Source organism: Photinus pyralis, unplaced genomic scaffold (assembly GCF_008802855.1).
Source record: "Photinus pyralis isolate 1611_PpyrPB1 unplaced genomic scaffold, Ppyr1.3 Ppyr1.4_unclustered_Scaffold8214, whole genome shotgun sequence".
In the NCBI taxonomy this organism is placed as follows: Eukaryota; Metazoa; Arthropoda; class Insecta; order Coleoptera; family Lampyridae; genus Photinus; species Photinus pyralis.
Window position 1 is genome coordinate 1 of NW_022172334.1, and position 18,743 is coordinate 18,743.

General features: G+C 38.3%; 2 protein-coding genes across 4 annotated transcripts; one reads left to right on the top strand and one right to left on the bottom strand.

Annotated features, from left to right (window-relative positions):
• Window positions 1-2,627: 2,627 nt before the first annotated feature.
• On the bottom strand, window positions 2,628-3,547 carry LOC116182941 (thyrostimulin beta-5 subunit-like). The gene is made up of 3 exons (XM_031503502.1): window positions 3,490-3,547; window positions 3,210-3,438; window positions 2,628-2,877 (listed from the first exon to the last, which is right to left on the bottom strand). Exons 1-3 carry the CDS (start codon window positions 3,525-3,527, stop codon window positions 2,629-2,631), a joined length of 516 nt encoding a protein of 171 aa, XP_031359362.1. The 5' UTR covers window positions 3,528-3,547; the 3' UTR covers window position 2,628.
• A 5,375-nt stretch (window positions 3,548-8,922) lies between these two features.
• Window positions 8,923-14,477, top strand: LOC116182942 (kelch-like protein 10). 3 transcript variants are annotated; one of them, XM_031503503.1, is made up of 4 exons: window positions 8,923-9,206; window positions 9,255-10,363; window positions 10,407-11,157; window positions 13,934-14,477. In XM_031503503.1, the coding sequence occupies exons 1-3, from the start codon at window positions 9,028-9,030 to the stop codon at window positions 11,123-11,125; spliced, it is 2,007 nt and encodes a 668-aa protein (XP_031359363.1). In that variant the 5' UTR covers window positions 8,923-9,027; the 3' UTR covers window positions 11,126-11,157; window positions 13,934-14,477. The 3 variants fall into 3 exon arrangements, with proteins under 3 accessions (XP_031359363.1, XP_031359365.1, XP_031359364.1); XM_031503505.1 differs by having other exon boundaries at window positions 13,988-14,476; XM_031503504.1 differs by lacking the exon at window positions 13,934-14,477 and having other exon boundaries at window positions 10,407-11,279.
• Window positions 14,478-18,743: the final 4,266 nt, after the last annotated feature.

The following is an 18,743-nucleotide window of genomic DNA, read 5'->3' on the forward strand; positions in this document are numbered from 1 at the left end:
TATTTGCATCAGTTGCTCTCAAATTATTCTCAATTTCCTCTTAAGCTTCCTCGTCAATTTTCTCTTAAAGCCTATCAAGTTTCTCTAAACGTTATTGCTCTTTTCCTGTCATCAAATGTTCTTCAGTTTTCATCAGCGTTCGCCTATTCCTCCTAAGCTGTTTTCAATACCCTCAATCTTATCAATCATTTGAGTCATGTGCCTCTCTAATTCCCTGTAAGTTCACATCAAATCCTCTCAAATTTCCATCAAGTTCACTGTTCTTCTCAAATTCCTCTTTAAGCTTTCGCCGAGTTACCCCTCAAGTAATTTCCTCATCGGCTGTTATTTTTCCCGGTTCCCATCAAACTCCTCTTAAGTTTCCTTAAAATTAATTTTTCCTCTCATGTTCAGGTCAAGTTTTTTTTAGTTGCTTGTACTCTGGGATTTGTAGACATGGAAAATATGTTGCACCATTAAAAAACTGAAAATTATCTAAAAACTTTCCTTCATCGGAATTCATTTTTTTAAGTTCCCTGTTTTACTTCATTAAACGAAAAATTTCCTAATTTAAAAAATAATTTCAGCTCATTAGGTTTTTTTGCACGCATGAAAACCAAAGGAAAATTTTAACATTAGAAATGTTCATGTTTTGGTATATAGTAACAAAGTTATTAGTTTCGTTCAAGGCCAAAAAACTACTGTGTCGTATCAAGTGGCGATTGTACCGTACTCGGCCGTGATCGGTAGATTAAGGAAAAGTCTCGGATATTGTCGATACGGTACTTACTTAATAGTGCTCAATTATGTTATCTCTTTTAATAGTACACGCATGTTATGACGCTTATTATTTCGGAAGGTTTACGTGATCCGAGCGAATAAGAGTTAGTTGTGTTTTACAGACGGCGTTATACGGTTATCATTTCCAATGTCTCCGATGGTTGTATGATTTGCGAAATCTGTGAATTTTTGCCAGAGTAAGTGATGTTTTGAATATTGAATATATGGTTACGGAATGCGTTCTTCTTTTAAACTTTAATAAAAACTTGAATTTGAGGTAGTTGTAAATAATATTGCAAAAGAGAATTTTATATCAGATATCAATTAGATATGGCTCACCCTATGAGACCTGGTGATTTTTAGGGGAATTTTTTGAAAGAAAACAAATTCCCCTTTTGTGATGGTTTGCCCGTCTGCGTAACTCTAGAATAAAAAGAGACAGCGATATCGAACCTTTGCCAATAATTTCTACGAAGAATTATTGCATGTGAATTTTTTGATACTCAGCTCGCATTCGGAAACCAATCTTTTAATCCGGCTCTTCAATGGCACTGATCGTTGAATTCGAAGAAATCGATTGGCGTCGGTTTGGCATCGCTGTCTCTTTTCATTCTCGAGTTAGACGAGGTGCAGACGGACAGATGGGCGCGAAAAATCAGCAAATTCCTTTGTGCCACGTTTTAAGTAAAGCTCAGAACCTATTTACGGTAGCGGATGCTATAAAAGAAATATAGGGTAACTTTAAAACTGAGTACACCATCATTTGTTTCGAGGGCGAGTTTTTTAAATTTCGATCGGGTTTTCTTTTTCCTCTGAAACAAAAGCCTGGTGAATCAATCGAATTTGAGAACTTTCGGAGACAGTTTTCGGAGAGAATCTCCCGGATCGAATTTCCAGGAGACGATCTTCTAGTGGTGAATTTACCTGGAAGTGAATTTTCTTGAGGGCAAATTTTTAAAGGTAAAAATTTGACGGTGTGACAGATCTTTCGAAGGAGAATTTTCCGGTACCTAATACTGTAACGGAAATAGAAGGGATGTTTAGTCTTGATACAAATTTTCTTTTGGAAAACAAAGTTCCTAGCCAGCTAATATTCCAGCGTGTTTTTTTGGAGACGAATTTTCGCCGGAGAGAATTTTCCGATGACAGATCTTCAGAGATCGATTCTCTTGGGGGCGAATATACCTGGGATAAATTTTCTTGGGGGTAAATTTTTTAAGTCAAATTTACCGATGGTCGTCACAGAAGGAATCAAACTATAAAGAATTTATTTCAAGAGCAAGCTTTCTATCAGAAGGGCGAAGGGTCGAATTTTTCTTTTAGACAAATCTTTCGAGGGAGAATCTTCAGGGATACCGAGGGCTAATTTACCTGGAGGTGCGAATGCATTCGTTCAATTTGACTCCCACAAGTCCCCTACTATCTTAGTTTTTTGTAATCTTTTATTTACGCCCTGTAGGTAGACGGAAATAATCATCTTTCATGAATAAAGCACGAACTTTTGACAACATTCTCTCATTAAAATAACATTCTCCATAAATCTTATGAAATGGGTAAACAGTTATGTTTGGCATGTCGACGCATAAGGGAATTGCAGAGGGAAAATTGCGGTTAATCCCGGAACAAAATTGAACTGGAGTGGACATAATTTAAATATTGATAGTAATATTCAGTTCCACGTATAATTCCAATAAAACGTTCTTATAACCACAGTTATCCGTTCGGCAGCTAATTTTTTCAGGATTTCTAATAATTCACCCCCTTTGAGCTTTGAGCTGTCAATCAAGCGGGGCGCGAAATAAAAACTGTTAAAGCATAAATTGTATTTTATCTTATCAAGAAATTACTTCTCTGTATAATTAGCAATAGTTACATATTTCCAAATCCGATTAAATCAGGTTGCGAGCGATGCGGCCGATACCTTAACCCCTCGCAGCTTGTATCCGACGAAGAGCAAGCTTGACATCGACATCCCGCAGCCTCCAAATATTCGTATCTTGCGGCGGAAGGAAGTGCGCCTTCTTCGCAGTGTCTTAATATGGCCAACGCTTTGTTTCTACCATGATGAACGCAAACGGGGTGCAAGGACTTCTTGTACGGAAATCGCCAATCTGAAATCTAAATTACAAGAGTTTTATGGGGGAAATTTTTCATAAAACGCATCGTGTCGATTAAATAAATATAAACCTGATATTAAATTCCGAACGCGGTTACATAAAGTTTACAGCCATTTTACAGATTTAATATTTGTAAAATTGCGACGGGGAGGTTTACGTCAAAATAAAAATCAACGGCTCGTTCCAATTATAACAGAAACAAAGAAGGGACAGCGGTTCATTAGCCGCACATTCTTTTCAGTATGATTGGGATTGATTTTTTGGTGTGGTATTGTGGCAGCTCATGACCATTTAATTAATTTTTTCATGCACACACATAGAAATTTAAATTACCTCATTGGAATCGCACCTCCCCCAACAAGACAAAACCGAAAGGGTGTCCCAACACTCTTTGCCATTTTCATCACTTTGTGTCACGCGGTAAGTGTACAATCTTCGATGACAATCTAACGTGTTAATTGGATCGACGCGCTCAAGATCGGCGTTAACAATTTTTTGCGTACCGCTAATTGAGGCGACCGTAAGAAGGATGCCAATGCCGAGGAACATTGCGATAATTAACCTGGAAAGACAACGACACTCTGTTAGGCGAAAAGTTGCAAAAGATTCGTACCTGGTTGACGTTTCTGAATGTTTTTCAGTGTTGTACATGAACTTTCAGATTAATAAAGTTGAAAGCATCCCTTATTATAATTTGGGGCGTGTTTTAAACGCGTCGGCGCATCCCTCTTTTTTCACTTTTTTTTGTAATTTTCAAAGTACACAAAGTTTTCCGTGCTTAAGTTTTAATTGTTTTTAGGATTACAGAGCACAAAGCCTTATTGTGATTAAATAATCGGTTTAATATGGAGCATATTCGAGTATATAGGGACGCGCATATTGTATAAGTAATAAGCATATCGCTCCAGTTTTCTCTTGGCCGTTTTTTAGTAAAAGTTGAGGAGACTGATTTAAAATGGTGTCCTCGTTAACAAATGACCTTTAGTTGATTTATAATGAATACCATTTTTGGAAGAATACGTACGCAATTAGTTTATCACACAATTATTATTGTTCCAAATATTGTTAAAAAATGACGAAATATAAAGGTGAGGCGAGGACGCGATGCCGCCGAAGCCGAAGCAATGTACACCCTATTGTAATAAAAGGAAGACAATGGGGAACATATTATAGCTTCGGCTTCGTCTTACCTCACTCTGTTGCTACCCTTCCGGATGCCTGTGATACCTGGCACGACGACGATTATGTTTAAATACTCTATGAGTAACCCTGCAACTGCTCTCTAAAAACAAATTTTCTTCCCGTTTTAAACTTAGCACAATTTTATGGAAAATTCACACATATTCCTGTGTGCGGTCACTACGCCAGCCACAAGACGCCTGTCCAGCAAGCTTCAAACAAAACCACTTTTACATTTAAAATTGTCATTATTTTCCTCGTAGACATCCGGATTCTGCTATAAAGAAAAAATCCCAATACTAACTTGGCATTTTTCCATTTGAAAGAAAAAATCCAAAGAATTTATTACACAAATTTTGACCAGCACTTGACATAAATCTTGGGCAACAATAGAAAAAACTGACATGAAAAAAACTCTATCCGGATCGAATAATCACACCAAATAATTAATTGACAATTGACAAATTTATTTCAAAAAAGGAATGTTGAATCTTTGTTTCCTGTGGGGTATTCCATACCCCCAGAGAATACCCCCAGATTCAAAATATTTAGTGTTTTTAGCATAATTTTTAGAAAGAGACCATCTAACGTGAGTTCTTAGGGATGAACGTTTTGTGTGGGAACGTAACACCGGGGGTGTGGAGGGTATGGAATATCACCCCAGTACCTACACGAAAATCATATCATACTTAGTAAGAAAAGGAATGTTGACTCTTTGTTTCCTGGGGGGGTATTCCCCCGATTTTGCATTTTAGCACTTACACTACCTGTACTTTTTTTAAAAAGGAACAATCTAAAGTAAGTGCGTAGGGGGTGAATAGTAGGAAAAGGAATGTTGAATGTTTGTTTCCTGGGGGAGAAAAGAACCTGATGTTACTTGTGGGTATACTTTCTGGGTACTGCAAACTAAACACATGCACCTCAGAGGTTTGGTAGAATCACCATATTCTGGAGGACAGGCAAGAGACGGCACACCACATACTTTGTGAATGTACCGCACTAGTCCAACTGAGACTGAGGCTACGATTAGACTCGCCACTCCTTCTAGTACCATTCGGTTCATTTATTTATATTTATCTATTTATTTATTGCCCTACACTACAGGCTTATCGCTCAATTACAGGACAGGACAGGGATTAGACTCGCCACTCCTTCTAGTACCATTCGGTTCATTTATTTATATTTATTTATTTATTTATTGCCCTACACTACAGGCTTATCGCTCAATTACAGGACATAGTAAAGTAAAGTAGTGTACAACAGTGTAATCTATACTTAAACAAAAAAAGAAAAAAGTTCCAAACTAATAAAATAGATCCTAACATACATAAAAGAAAATAACAAAACAGAAGGATCACGTGTGGGATGGCTTAAGTGACGTTGAGGGATCGGACGAATCTAATCAGGGAGGTAGTGAGGCACACGTGGACCCTATTCGTTCTCCTATCGTCAATCCACATCCTGGGGGATATTCCAAAACTTCCAGATCCCTTGGTTTTACATTCTTCTCAAAATATTTACTGCTTTTACTTAGCATTTACACCATAATTTTTAGAAAGAGACCATCTAACGTGACTTCTTAGTTTTGTGGGAGAAAGTAGCACCGACGGGTCTGGAGTGTATGCATATCACCCCAGTACATGACAATCTTATGTTGAATTTTTGTCTCCTGGTAGGCATTCTATACCCCCCCAGACCCCCGGTTCTACTTTCTCTATTTATAATCTTTAAAATGAGCCCATCTAACATGACGTCTTAGGGGTGAACGTTTTGTGGCGAGTACACCAACCATACCACCCCAGTACACGAAAATATTATGATAGTATAAGATATGTAATTTTGAGTTTTTGCTGCCTGGGGCCTGGGGGAGGGGGAGGTTACATTCTCCCTCAAAATATTGCTATGTGCATTGGTCCCGGGTAAAAAGAACCAACGTACCAAACAAAATAGCTGCAATTCCCCACGCTGGGCGAGAAAATAAAGATGTTGTGGCCCTTGAACTTTAGGTCAGTTACAACACTTCACAAACCTAGATAGCTCTCTAATGAACATTTTTTTCGGTGCACATTTACACAGGAGAATGATTTAACACTGACCTTAAGTTCCAGGCAGACAGTGGCCAAGATCAAAATCTTTAAATTCCTAACGGTTGCCTGTTAGCAAATTTTAACAAACGCTTAAAATGAATTTTGGGCGTGCATTAATAAAATTAATCGTAATTGAGCATAGGACTTCTCTCTTCGTCGTTAAAGGGCCCGACTGAACACGGAATAAACCTCGAACTGCATAAACGACTTTCTTGTAAGACGACCGCATAGCTCGGCCACGAACTGAGACAAACAAACTTCTTTTTCATAAAGCAGGAACACTTCGATTCGTAAACTGGCAAAAAGGACTTTTTCGAAAAACCGCAGACTTGACCTCGAAAATTTTACAAAAAAATTAACTTCTAACGACAGCAATTCGGCCTCGAACTTTAGCATGGGGCGTCTTCAACGGACCGAAATTCCAAACGTCAACGTCCCAAACTGACAGTGTTTACACAACAATATTTAATGCTTTTAGCATTTACACCATACTTTTTTGAAACGGACCGTCTGTTTCCTTGTCTTCCTAGTCATATCACCTCAGTACACGAAAATCTTATGATAGTAAAGGAATGGTGAATCTTTGTTTCCTATGGTGTATTCCTTACTCCTCAGACCCCTGGTTCACTTACACTAATTTTTAGAAATAGTTCTTAGGGGTGGACATTTTGTGGGAGAACGTAACACCGACGGGTCAGGGCCGAATGGAATATCCCCCAGCCATATCACCCCAGTACACGAAAATCTTATGGTGAAGCTTTGGTTCCTGAAGGATATTCCATAACCCCCAGACCCCCCGGTGCGTTTAGCACTAATACTAATTTTAGAAAGAGTCCATCTAAAGTGAGTTCTTATGGCCATATCACCCGAGTAGACGAAATTCTTATGACAGTAACAAACGAAATGTTGAATCTTGGCCGATCTAAATTGAGTAAATTACAAAGGCCATAGAAGAATATAATACGCAATTATAAACAATTCCAAAAGGAAAAACAGACACTGCGACAACAAATTCAAATATAATAAACCAACTTTGTGCTACCAGACGCTTAGTAAATTAAAATATTCTCATATTCAGGGTGGCCCGTAATTTTTGTTGTTGTTTAGCTCGACACGTTTACACAGCAATGTATAGCAATAGTTATTTTTTCTGGATAACACCCAATGGTTTATTTCTTTGAGATCCAATCCTATCCTGTTTTTAAATTACGTCATTTTTTAGAAAATGTTGTTTTACATGTTGTAATTTTTCCATATCGATTGTCCTCCACCCTCACATTTCCATTTTGATCGATCAGTTTTAAAATCAATAGGGCTCTGTTTGTGATTACCCTGATCTACGCTAACTTTGCTTTTTTCTATCCTGCTGTCAAGCTTGTAGAATGTTTAAAAACGCAGACGGACAAATAAACAATACACTATTAAATGTATGCAAAGAGTGTGATATTCTGAGCATTTTTGAGGGCAGATTAGGAATATTCCAGTTGCAGCTTCGTATTTTTAACGTGGTTTTTTAAGCCATAGAGAGTTACAAAGCTAGTTTTAGAAGTTACGAATTCACCTCTATGTTTTAAGGGTAGATTGGTCTCCAAGGAATCGTTGTCTAAACTTATTTTTAGCCTGTTACGAAGACAATTCTGGGATTTATGAATTTATCTCTATCTTTTAAATGTACAGACGTTTCCTTTGAATCCGTAAAGTCTGATGAGAGCTGTTTTTAGTGATGAATTTACCCCTATCTGTTAAGGATAAAGTCATTTTCTTAGTTTCTGAGTTTGTAAAAGGTCTCATTGTAAAAGTCCTCATTTTTTGAATTTTTTATGTCTAATCTATTACAAAAGAAAACGTAGAAACTGTACGTTTACACTATCCTTTAAGGATAGCTTTTAGCATGATTTTTTTTAATTCTCTTCATCCTGTTTTAATAGTTTACATAAAAGTAAAATGGTGAGGATGAATTACGAGGCCCCTTTTGGGCCGAGTACTTTAACTTCTGAGTCAAGTAATGTCATTTTACTGACGAGTTTTGTAATAAATTTTACCCGAAATCGTATTTTAATATAAAATTTCAATTTTTGTATAGAACTTTTGATTCATGGTAACCTGTCTGGTAAAGTGACAGGCTACAGGAAACGTACCTAGTCTGGTCTGTCTCTGACATAAGCTAGGCATAAAAATGAAGAGTGCGTGACGATTTTAGGTAAAGATAATTGTAAAAGATACATTAGGGATCCTTTGACAGTTTTTTCTGCTAAAATCACATACTAGTTACTGTGGTGCACCCTCTGCTGGCTTAAAGGATTCAGTGTTGCAAGTGCAAGTTACTCATTTTTTCCGGGATAAAATTAAGTTTTCTTTAACTTTTAAAAGACGATATAAAATTTGAATTTCATAACTTTTCAGAGTAGGTACTATACGTTTTAATATTTAAATCGTCCATCTATAGAAACGAGCTTTGAATATAAGGGTTTATATCCAATTTGCTTCTTTCCACAAAGCAAATGTACAACGTACATGTCATGTATTGACAATGGTAATCGTCAGTGCACTGTAAGTTGTTCAATAAATGCAAAGTGGCCAAGGTGCCCTTTATACGCGAATGTTCAACAAATTTATTACGTAAAGGCATAAAGAATCGATTTTTTAACTTCCAACGCGAATTTTAGCCGTCTTCTGTAGCTGTATAATGAGAGAGGAGATGAAAGAATAAGAGCACGGTAAAACGTTGTGGTGCTCAAAACATTGCAAGTGGGCTATGCTGTCGAGTAGCAACAGTTGCCCTAAATTTTACGTAAAATCAATTTGACTTTTCGTACTTTCATCAGTTTGATCGCTCACCATTACTAGCTAAATTATCAGTGTCTAATAAAATTAACTATCACGCAATGACAGAGGGGGGTCGGCCATTTGTTGGAGAGGGCAGATGCATGAGTATTGAGTCGATGAAGGAGCTGAACGCCCTTCGCGAGAAAAGCGAACTGTGCGACGCGACAATTCACTTGGACGACGGAAGCAAGATTCCCGTTCATCGAGCCCTATTGTGCGCTTGTAGCAATTACTTTAAGTACGTAGCCCCGCACGAGTGAACTCCCCCAACGAGTTTCTTTTTTAGAGCGCTTTTCACAACGCCGTTGCGCACTGCGAATCGAAATGCTGTGGTGTTGCCTGGAGTTCCGGCCGAAATTATGAACTCGCTTCTCTCTTACATTTACATGCGTAAGCTAGAGCTTACCGAGAAGAATGTCTATGAGCTCCTAATACTCTGCGATTACCTCAGCATTTTGGGAGCTTTAGAAATTTGTTGCCACTTTCTCGAGACGCAACTAAAACCGAATAACTGTTTGGGAATTATGAGTTTTGCAAAAGCCTACTCTTGTAGCGGGCTTGCTGGCATCGCATGGAAGTACATCATGCGCCATTTTACTGTTATAGCTCAACAGAGCGAGGAGCTTTTATTTTTAAGTTTGGAAGGATTAAAAGAAATTATTAATGCGGACGATTTAAATGTGAAAAGCGAGGAGACAGTGTGGGAGACCATCCTGAGGTGGATTGAGTTTGATCCCGACAAAAGAAAGGAACATATTGTGACCCTTATGAAAGGGATCCGACTAGGTTTGTTGGATACGCAATTTTTTTTGGAGCACGTGAAAGACCATCCGTATGTCACCAACTGCGAGGCGAGTAGGCCTATGATTATCGAAACGTTGAGGTTTTTGTATGACTTGGAGATGATAACCAACCGCGATAGTGAGGTAACGACCCCTGAGATCGCCAGGCCGAGAGTGCCGCACGAAATTCTGTTCGCGATCGGTGGTTGGAGTGGAGGTTCCCCCACCGCGTACATGGAGACTTACGACACCAGGGCCGATCGTTGGGTTAAGATCGAGGAAATTGATCCGATGGGCCCACGCGCCTACCACGGGACGGCCGTGGTTGGGTTTAAAATATACGTGATCGGGGGATTTGATGGGATGGATTACTTTAACTCGTGTAGGTGTTTTGATGCGGTTGCCAAAACTTGGAAGGAGGTCGCTCCGATGAACGCACGCCGTTGTTACGTCAGCACTGCCGTTCATAATGACGTCGTGTACGCCATGGGCGGTTACGACGGTCACCATCGGCAAAATACCGCCGAAAAGTACGATTATAAAACCAACCAATGGTCTTTAATCGCACCGATGAACATGCAGAGATCTGACGCGAGCGCCTGCACTCTAAACGGTGAGTTAGCACACAGTGGGCCTTGCTTACTTCGTGGTTTTAGGCAAAATTTATATTACTGGCGGATTTAATGGGCAGGAGTGTATGAATTCCGCTGAAGTGTACGATCCAGAAGTCAACCAGTGGACTATGATTAATCCAATGCGCTCCCGCAGATCTGGCGTTTCGTGTATCGCGTACAGGGGGCAGGTTTACGTAATTGGGGGGTTCAACGGAATTTCCCGCATGTGTAGTGGGGAAAAATACAATCCTTTGAATAACACCTGGATTTCCATTCCGGATATGTACAATCCTCGTAGTAATTTTGCCATGGAAGTTATCGACGACATGATTTTTGTCATTGGCGGTTTTAATGGTGTTACGACAATCTTCCACGTGGAGTGCTACGATGATAGAGCAAACGAATGGTACGAGGCCACCGATATGAACATCTATAGATCGGCGTTATCGGCTTGTGTGATTAACAACCTTCCAAACGTACAAGATTACATCCATCAGCACAGGGAGAGGCTGATGGAGGAAAAAAGGCAAAGACTGATTGCAGCTCAAGAGGCTCAGAGGCAAACTTGGGCGGCTGCACACACCGCCAACGATGCTCAGCCAATACAATTGGCGCGTGCTCAAAATCAACAACAATTAAATGTACTGCAACAATTAAACGCAAACTTACACAATCAAGATCGAGCACTAGCGGCTGTCCCAGAACCTCCCCCGTTGGGAATGGACATGGACATAGATGAAAATCACATACCGCCAATCTAGCAGTGAGATTAAGGGACGGATTTACCTAAAATGTAGGTAGTTTTAGTTTTTATATAATTATACAGTATTAAGGAAGCGGTAGAGAGAAAATGATCAACTTTTAGTAGATCGAGTAGTTACATTATACAAATATCCGATTAAATCCCATCTTTAATAGAACGTTTTAATAGTGCTATGAAGTAAATTCACTTCGTCAACTAAAATACACTGCCTCGTTTTTAATTAACTAAAGGTTTCGTTAATATTCAAGTACATAATGGTTGATGCTGTAATTACTTGCTTGGTGAAACTCCATTTATAGAGTTACAAGTATAGCGGTAGTCTTATAACTATGAATACAACAGTATATTAACAAAAGCACAATGCGCAACTTTAATATTCAATATTCACGAATTTGGAATTTCGCACCTTATTTTCCTTTTGATTTATCGGGAAAACATGGGGTGTGAACGCGTGAAATTAACTATTGTAACGTGATTTATAAATTCGGGTTCGATTTATATCAATATTTATTAAACAAAACTAAAACACTGTAAAAACGGGACAATTTATATCGACTATTTATATTACACACTTCGCAATTTATATCAGATTTTCGCGCTCAATGTTTCATCCGTACTCGATCTCGTTCGGTAGTAAACTGCCTGCGATGTTCGGTCCGCAACCATTTATACACGCAAGCAATGTAAGTCCAGAACACTCGCGTAATTACCAGATACGTCGCGAACATTCCCACTATCGCGCGCGTAGAAAATTCCAGAGCGCCAAAGGCGACGTCATGTCTGGAGCGTTTCCGTTACACTATGTAACGAAAAGAAGTTCTAAGTGGTTTTGCCTTAAAATTTTTACTATATTTTCTCATTGGGTTGAATTCACCACGTTGCAAAGTTTTCCCCGTGTAGGGTCGGGAAAGAATAACCCTACCGCAGAGGCCACTGCGTGTCGTAAGAGGCGACTAAACAACCGCAATTTTTTTCTACAACAATCCAAATAATAAGTGTTTCATAAAAGTAATAACCAAAATTTATTGGTTGTTTTTAACACCTTTGATATTTATAACGAGCTAATTACATTTACAAGGGTTGAAGGCCTCTCTTGCATAAAATAAAATGAATCTCTACGGCACTGGCAAAGATGCCAATGTAACAGTCAAGCTCAGTAATAAAAATGTTTTTATACTCCTTACCTTGCGGAAGCTTGGCCCCTTTTTTTTTCCTTCTAAGATCTGAAATTCTGAAAGTCTAATGTTATGGTTCTAAGGAACTCTAATAAATACGCATATGACTTTAGTTGATTGGATATATTAATAAACACAAACGCGATCGAGTTGCATTTTTCTCTACACGTTCCTGTATACGAAATATTGGTTTGACTCATAAAAGGGAATATAAAAAAAAATTTTGTGATCATGTGGTCCTGATGAATTTCATCCTTATCTAAATGATAAATTCCTGGTACATTCTCCTGTTCAAAATATACACACCTTAACTAAACGGCAATTTAATCCAACCAAAGACATGTACATTTGAAATTCCCTGAATCAAAATAATCAAAATCCTTTGCTTGAATCGAATGAAATATTCTTATACAAGTGGTTCGCATAGGTCACAGTTACTTTAAGCAAACTCAATATGCCAAATTCCTGAAAAATAACTAACCACTAATTTATACAATACAAAAAATTCACAACTGATTCCATTTAACAGTATACAAATAGACCCCTGCAATGCTACATACAGACTTTTGATATCACCCTGTAACTTAATTAACGTTGTGGTGAAAGAAAAAGAAAAATCTCAGTTTATAACAAAGAGTTTTTGTTTATTCGGGCCATTTAATTCGCTTTCTACTTAAAGTGCGCGTCTCCAATCTCACGTAAAGTTATTCAGAAAGCGTTTCACGATAACGCGTGAAAAATAAGCAGCAACTTTTTTGGTTAGCAATTTTCACTTATAATTGCACAAGAATTTTACCGAGTAAAATTGGTTGCCTAGCAATTAGACGAGAAAAACTGTAACTAATAAAAATGCGACACCGCGCATTTTTAGGTTGACAGTTTTTCGAGTCCAATTGCTAAAAGGAAACAGATTTGAATTGCCACAACCCAAATTTACGGTTTAAATACAAACCTCGAGTGTAATTCGGCAGGACAATTTAACGAACAAGAAATTTAATCAATTATTGACAGACGTCAAACTAGTCATATGGGTAAGGATAATGCGATTATTGGTTCGAAAATGAATAAGTGAAAAAACCACTAGTGCATTTGTCGCTGGAAAAGTTGCAGGTAACTTTTGCCGCTGTCAAAGTGACAATTACACTGCGGCTTATGTGATTTTTTATACATGAGTTGAATTGTCACTCAAAATAAAAACCGGGAAAACTTTTCTGCGGCTTGCTGAAATTATGTCTGACAACAATTTAGCACAACTGAGATAGTAAGTAACGGCTTGTGAAATTAACTCGTCTGTCTGGCGGCCCTTACATTTTAACCATTAAATTTTCGCCATTGCTCGGAATAACCACCTTTTTCGCACTCAAGGGGTATGTGCCTTACTCTTCTATAGATCCGTCTCGTCTTTTTTTAAATCCCCTCATACACGCTCTCTTTCTCGCTACACGCGTTGTTATCGCTTGTATTTCCAGACGGTATTTTGTTTCTGCTCGCTATACAGCGGTACATTTCCCAAAATGTGAATTCGAAAAATTACTTCTACGGCTAAAGCGACCACCCGTACAATAGGTATATAGACTGTAACAATTAGGTGTGTCAAAAATACCTAAACTAAATAGAACAAAATGTTTCAGCTGGGTTACGTTTCGAAAGGTCTCAAAATTACGTTCCTCTTTTAATTCGAACAGCGGCAGTTTTCAATTATGGTGTGGGTGACTAAAGATAAGACGGTTGCGCCGACGCCGACTCTACATGTTATCGCTTCACCGAACAATTTTCCGCGCAGTTGTTGGTGACAATTCAAAGCGGCGCGATGTATGCAGTATGGTCCAAGTGGTAAATGGGGTGGATGGTAATGGTTCTTCCTTTGGAGATAGGGTGAGCATTCATTTTTGTTTAATTAGGTTGCATGAAATAGGTCACTGAACGTCAACAAATCTCTGGTAATGTTGAACGGCAAATTAAATTGCGTATAAAATACGAATACGTATTTAAATACATGTTTTTTAACACGCGTTCCGGATCCTTAATACCCTGATCATTTTTAAATATTAGAATCTGGATTACTAATAATGACGTAAAACCACAACATGTAATTGTTGATTATACGTGCATCCATTACAGAAGGCGTTAGTCATCAACAGATCCGCCGTTGAAGTAAACCATCCAAAATATTCATAGTTTTTACTACGAAATAGTCTGTAAAACAACAATTAAATTAAACGTAGATAATCCATTTATTAAAAAAATACTTGACAAAGCTTTAACAAATATGCAGCGTTACAATCCGCATTAGGCCTGGCCGCCCAGGGTTGCTCGGGCTCCAGGGTATTTGATGTATATATGCGGGGCTTTCGAATGAACAATTCACTAGTTCTTTCAAGGGTAGTAAAAAAAACAACGTCCTTCCAATTCACTCCTCTTCTCCAAATCTTTTGCGCAATTCAATCGGTATTTTTTCCCATTCCTTTCGCCTTTCCGAGTGCTGCCTTTCCTTGATGCGTCCTTCGTACTACTTTTGTTCCATTTTATAATACTGCCGAGGTATTTTACTGATTTTACTTGCTCTAGCTATCTGTACTCCTTCTAACTGTATCTTTACTTCTTCATCTTCTTTACTCATCAGCATTACTTTTGTTTTCTCGATGTTTACCTTCGTTTCAAACTCCCTTCCCAATTAATATTATTTTCTCCATCGTTATTTGTAGTTCCTTTTCTCTGTTTATGCAAGTACTACCGTGTCATCTGCCTATTTTATTGTCTTTATGTTGTTAATACCTATCCTTAATCCTATAATAACCGCGTTTTCTAATAATTTTTCTGCATAGATGTTGAAAAGCACCGGTGGCATAGGACACCCCTGCCTCACTCCTCTTTCTATATTCACTTTTTCAGGTTCAGTTGCTTCCCCATTCACTCTGACCACCACCTTCTGGTTTTTATACAGCTCTCCCAAGAGTCTCTCCAGTCTATACCAATGTTCCTCAGTATTTCCAACAATACCCACAGACAACACAATAACAGTTCCATTGACGTCCATCATTCTTTCTTTTTTCATTCTTAGACATCTAATAAGGTGTGTCTTGTCCATCGTCCCTTTTCAAATCCAAATTGCTCATCTCCCTTATATTATTTTCTCTATCGTACTTTGCATTCTTTTTAACAATATTCTTGCTAAAACCTTACTTACAAGGCTTATGCAGCTTATGGTCTAGTAATCCTTACAGTCTCTCGCTTAATTTTTCTTTGGTAATATAATGAATATAGTTTTCTTCAGATCATCTGGCCAAATATACCACACCTTATAATCTCAGGTCGTTTATTGTTCTCCTTACACTCCGACTCATTCCTCATCCTTAAATCGTCTTGCTGCACCCTATTCGACTCATGTACCTATAAGTAGTTCTCCAATTTATGTCGTTTTACCCCCGCTTCTCCCCCGGCGGTCCAGTATGCTGCATCAACCTGCGTTTTAATTGAGTACGTTGTCGCCATCTACTTATGACACTTTTCACCATTAGATAAAGCAATAGTTCAAATGCAGTACAATAGTTCAAATTTCAATAATAGTTCCTATATCTTCTCGTAGTAGCTACAATGATTCAAATAATATAACCTCACTTCCCAAGATTTATTAATTATATAACCTTGTTCGACATAAATTTATCTATCTAGTATCTATACTAAATAACTAGATTAGTAAGGGCTACATTAACTATACTATAATACTAAGATATTTGATGTTTTGATAGGAAGGTCTTTTGAAGATCCTTGAGCGAATCCCAAAATACGAGGGTCAGCGCTCCGTGAGGCCCTAATCTCATGTAGTGCGCCGTCATCCCCTTATAAAATCCGAAGACACCCTCCGTTTTCCATATCTTTCGGAAACAGTCTGGTATATTTTAGTACAGTAGACCTGTACCGATCTCGGCGACGGCTAAAATTTAATGTAAAAAAAGGTATTGCGAAAAAATTACTCTTACGCTGATTGTATAGGCGTGTGGACACTAAATCGAATATAGTTTTCTTCAAATCATCTGGCCAAATATACCTACTCTGTATTATAACGGGCGATCAAAAATGAGTTGCTGTCGAGTCGCCTTTGGAAGTTCAAGTTGAATACAATTTCCCATTTAAACAAAAATTGCAAAGGCGACTCGACAGCATTTCATTTTTGATCGCATAGTGTTTACCAGCTCGGTAAGTCTGGCGGTAGAACATTGGGACAATGCCTTCACTCCCTGTGCAGGAATACCATCGCAGCCAATCGCTTTCTTATCCTTGAGATCATTAATTGCTATTTCTACCTCACACCTTATAATCTTAGGCCGTTTATTGTTCTCCTTACACTCCGACTCATTCCTCATCCTTAAATCGTCTTGCTGCACCCTATTCGACTCATGTACCTATAAGTAGTTCTCCAATTTATGTCGTTTTACCCCCGCTTCTCCCCCGGCGGTCCAATATGCAGCATCAACCTGTGTTTTAATAGAGTACGTTGTCGCCATCTACTCATTACACTTTCACCATTAGATAAAGCAGTAGTTCAAATGCAGTGTAATAGTTCTAATGCAGTGCAATAGTTCAAATTTTAATAATAGTTCCTATATCTTCTCATAGTAGCTACAATGATTCAAATAATATAACCTCACTTCCCAAGATTTATGAATTATTTAATCTTGTTCAACATAAATTTATCTATCTAGTATCTATACACTAATAAATAAATAGATTAGTAAAGGCTACATTAACTATACTATAATACTAAGATATTTGATGTTTTGATTGGAAGGTCTTTTGAAGATCCTTGAGCGAATCCCAAAATACGAGGGTCAGCCCTCCGTGAGGCCCTAATCTAATGTAGTGCGCCGTCATCCCCTTATAAAATCCGAAGACACCCTCCGTTTTCCATATATCTTTCGGAAACAGTCTGGTATATTTTTGTACAGTAGACCTGTACCGATCTCGTCAACGGCTAAAATTTAATGTAAAAAAAGGTATTGCGAAAAAATTACTCTTACGCTGATTGTATAGGCGTGTGGACACTAAATCGAATATAGTTTTCTTCAAATCATCTAGCCAAATATACCTACTCTGTATTATAACGGGCGATCAGAAATGAGTTGCTGCCGAGTTCCCTTTGGAAGTTGTTAAATGCGATTTCCCATGTACACAAAAATTTCAAAGGCGACTCGACAGCAACTCATGTTTGATCGCATAGTGTTTACCAGCTCGGTAAGTCTGGCGGGTAGAACATTGGGATACCTAATCCCTTCAGTCCCTGTGCAGGAATACCATCACAGCCAATCGCTTTCTTATCCTTGAGATCATTAATTGCTCTTTCTACTTAAACACCTTATAATCTCAGGCCGTTTATTGTTCTCCTTACACTCCGACTCATTCCTTATCCTTAAATCGTCTTGCTGCACCCTATTCGACTCGTGTATAAGTAGTTCTCCAATTTATCTCGTTTTACCCCCGCTTCTCCCCCGACGGTCCAGTATGCTGCATCAACCTGCGTTTTAATGGAGTACATTGTCGCCATCTACCCATTACACTTTTCACCATTAGATAAAGCAATAGTTCAAATGCAGTGCAATAGTTCAAATTTCAATAATAGTTCCTATATCTTCTCATAGTAGCTACAATGATTCAAATAATATAACCTCACTTCCCAAGATTTATTAGTTGTATAATCTTGTTCAACATAAATTTATCTATCTAGTATCTATCACTCATAAATAAATAGATTAGTAAGGGCTGCATTAACTATACTATAATACTAAGATATTTGATGTTTTGATTGGAAGGTCTTTTGAAGATCCTTGAGCGAATCCCAAAATACGAGGGTCAGCCCTCCGTGAGGCCCTAATCTCATGTAGTGCGCCGTCAGCCCCTTATAAAATCCGAAGACACCCTCCGTTTTCCATATCTTTCGGAAACAGTCTGGTATATTTTTGTACAGTAGACCTGTACCGATCTCGTCGACGGCTAAAATTTAATGTAAAAAAAGGTAATGCGAAAAAATTACTCTTACGCTGATTGTATAGGCGTGTGGTCACTAAATCGAATATAGTTTTCTTCAAATCATCTGGCCAAATATACCTCCTCTGTATTATAATGGGCGATCAAAAATGAGTTGCTGTCGAGTCGCCTTTGGAAGTTCAAGTTAAATACGATTTCCCATGTAAACAAAAATTTCAAAGGCGACTCGACAGCAACTCATTTTTGATCGCATAGTATTTACAAGCTCGGTAAGTCTGGCGGTAGAACATTGGGATAATGCCTTCAGTCCCTGTGCAGGAATACCATCACAGCCAATCGCTTTCTTATCCTTGAGATCATTAATTGCTCTTTCTACTTCACACCTTATAATCTCAGGCCATTTATTGTTCTCCTTACACTCCGACTCATTCCTCATCCTTAAATCGTCTTGCTGCACCC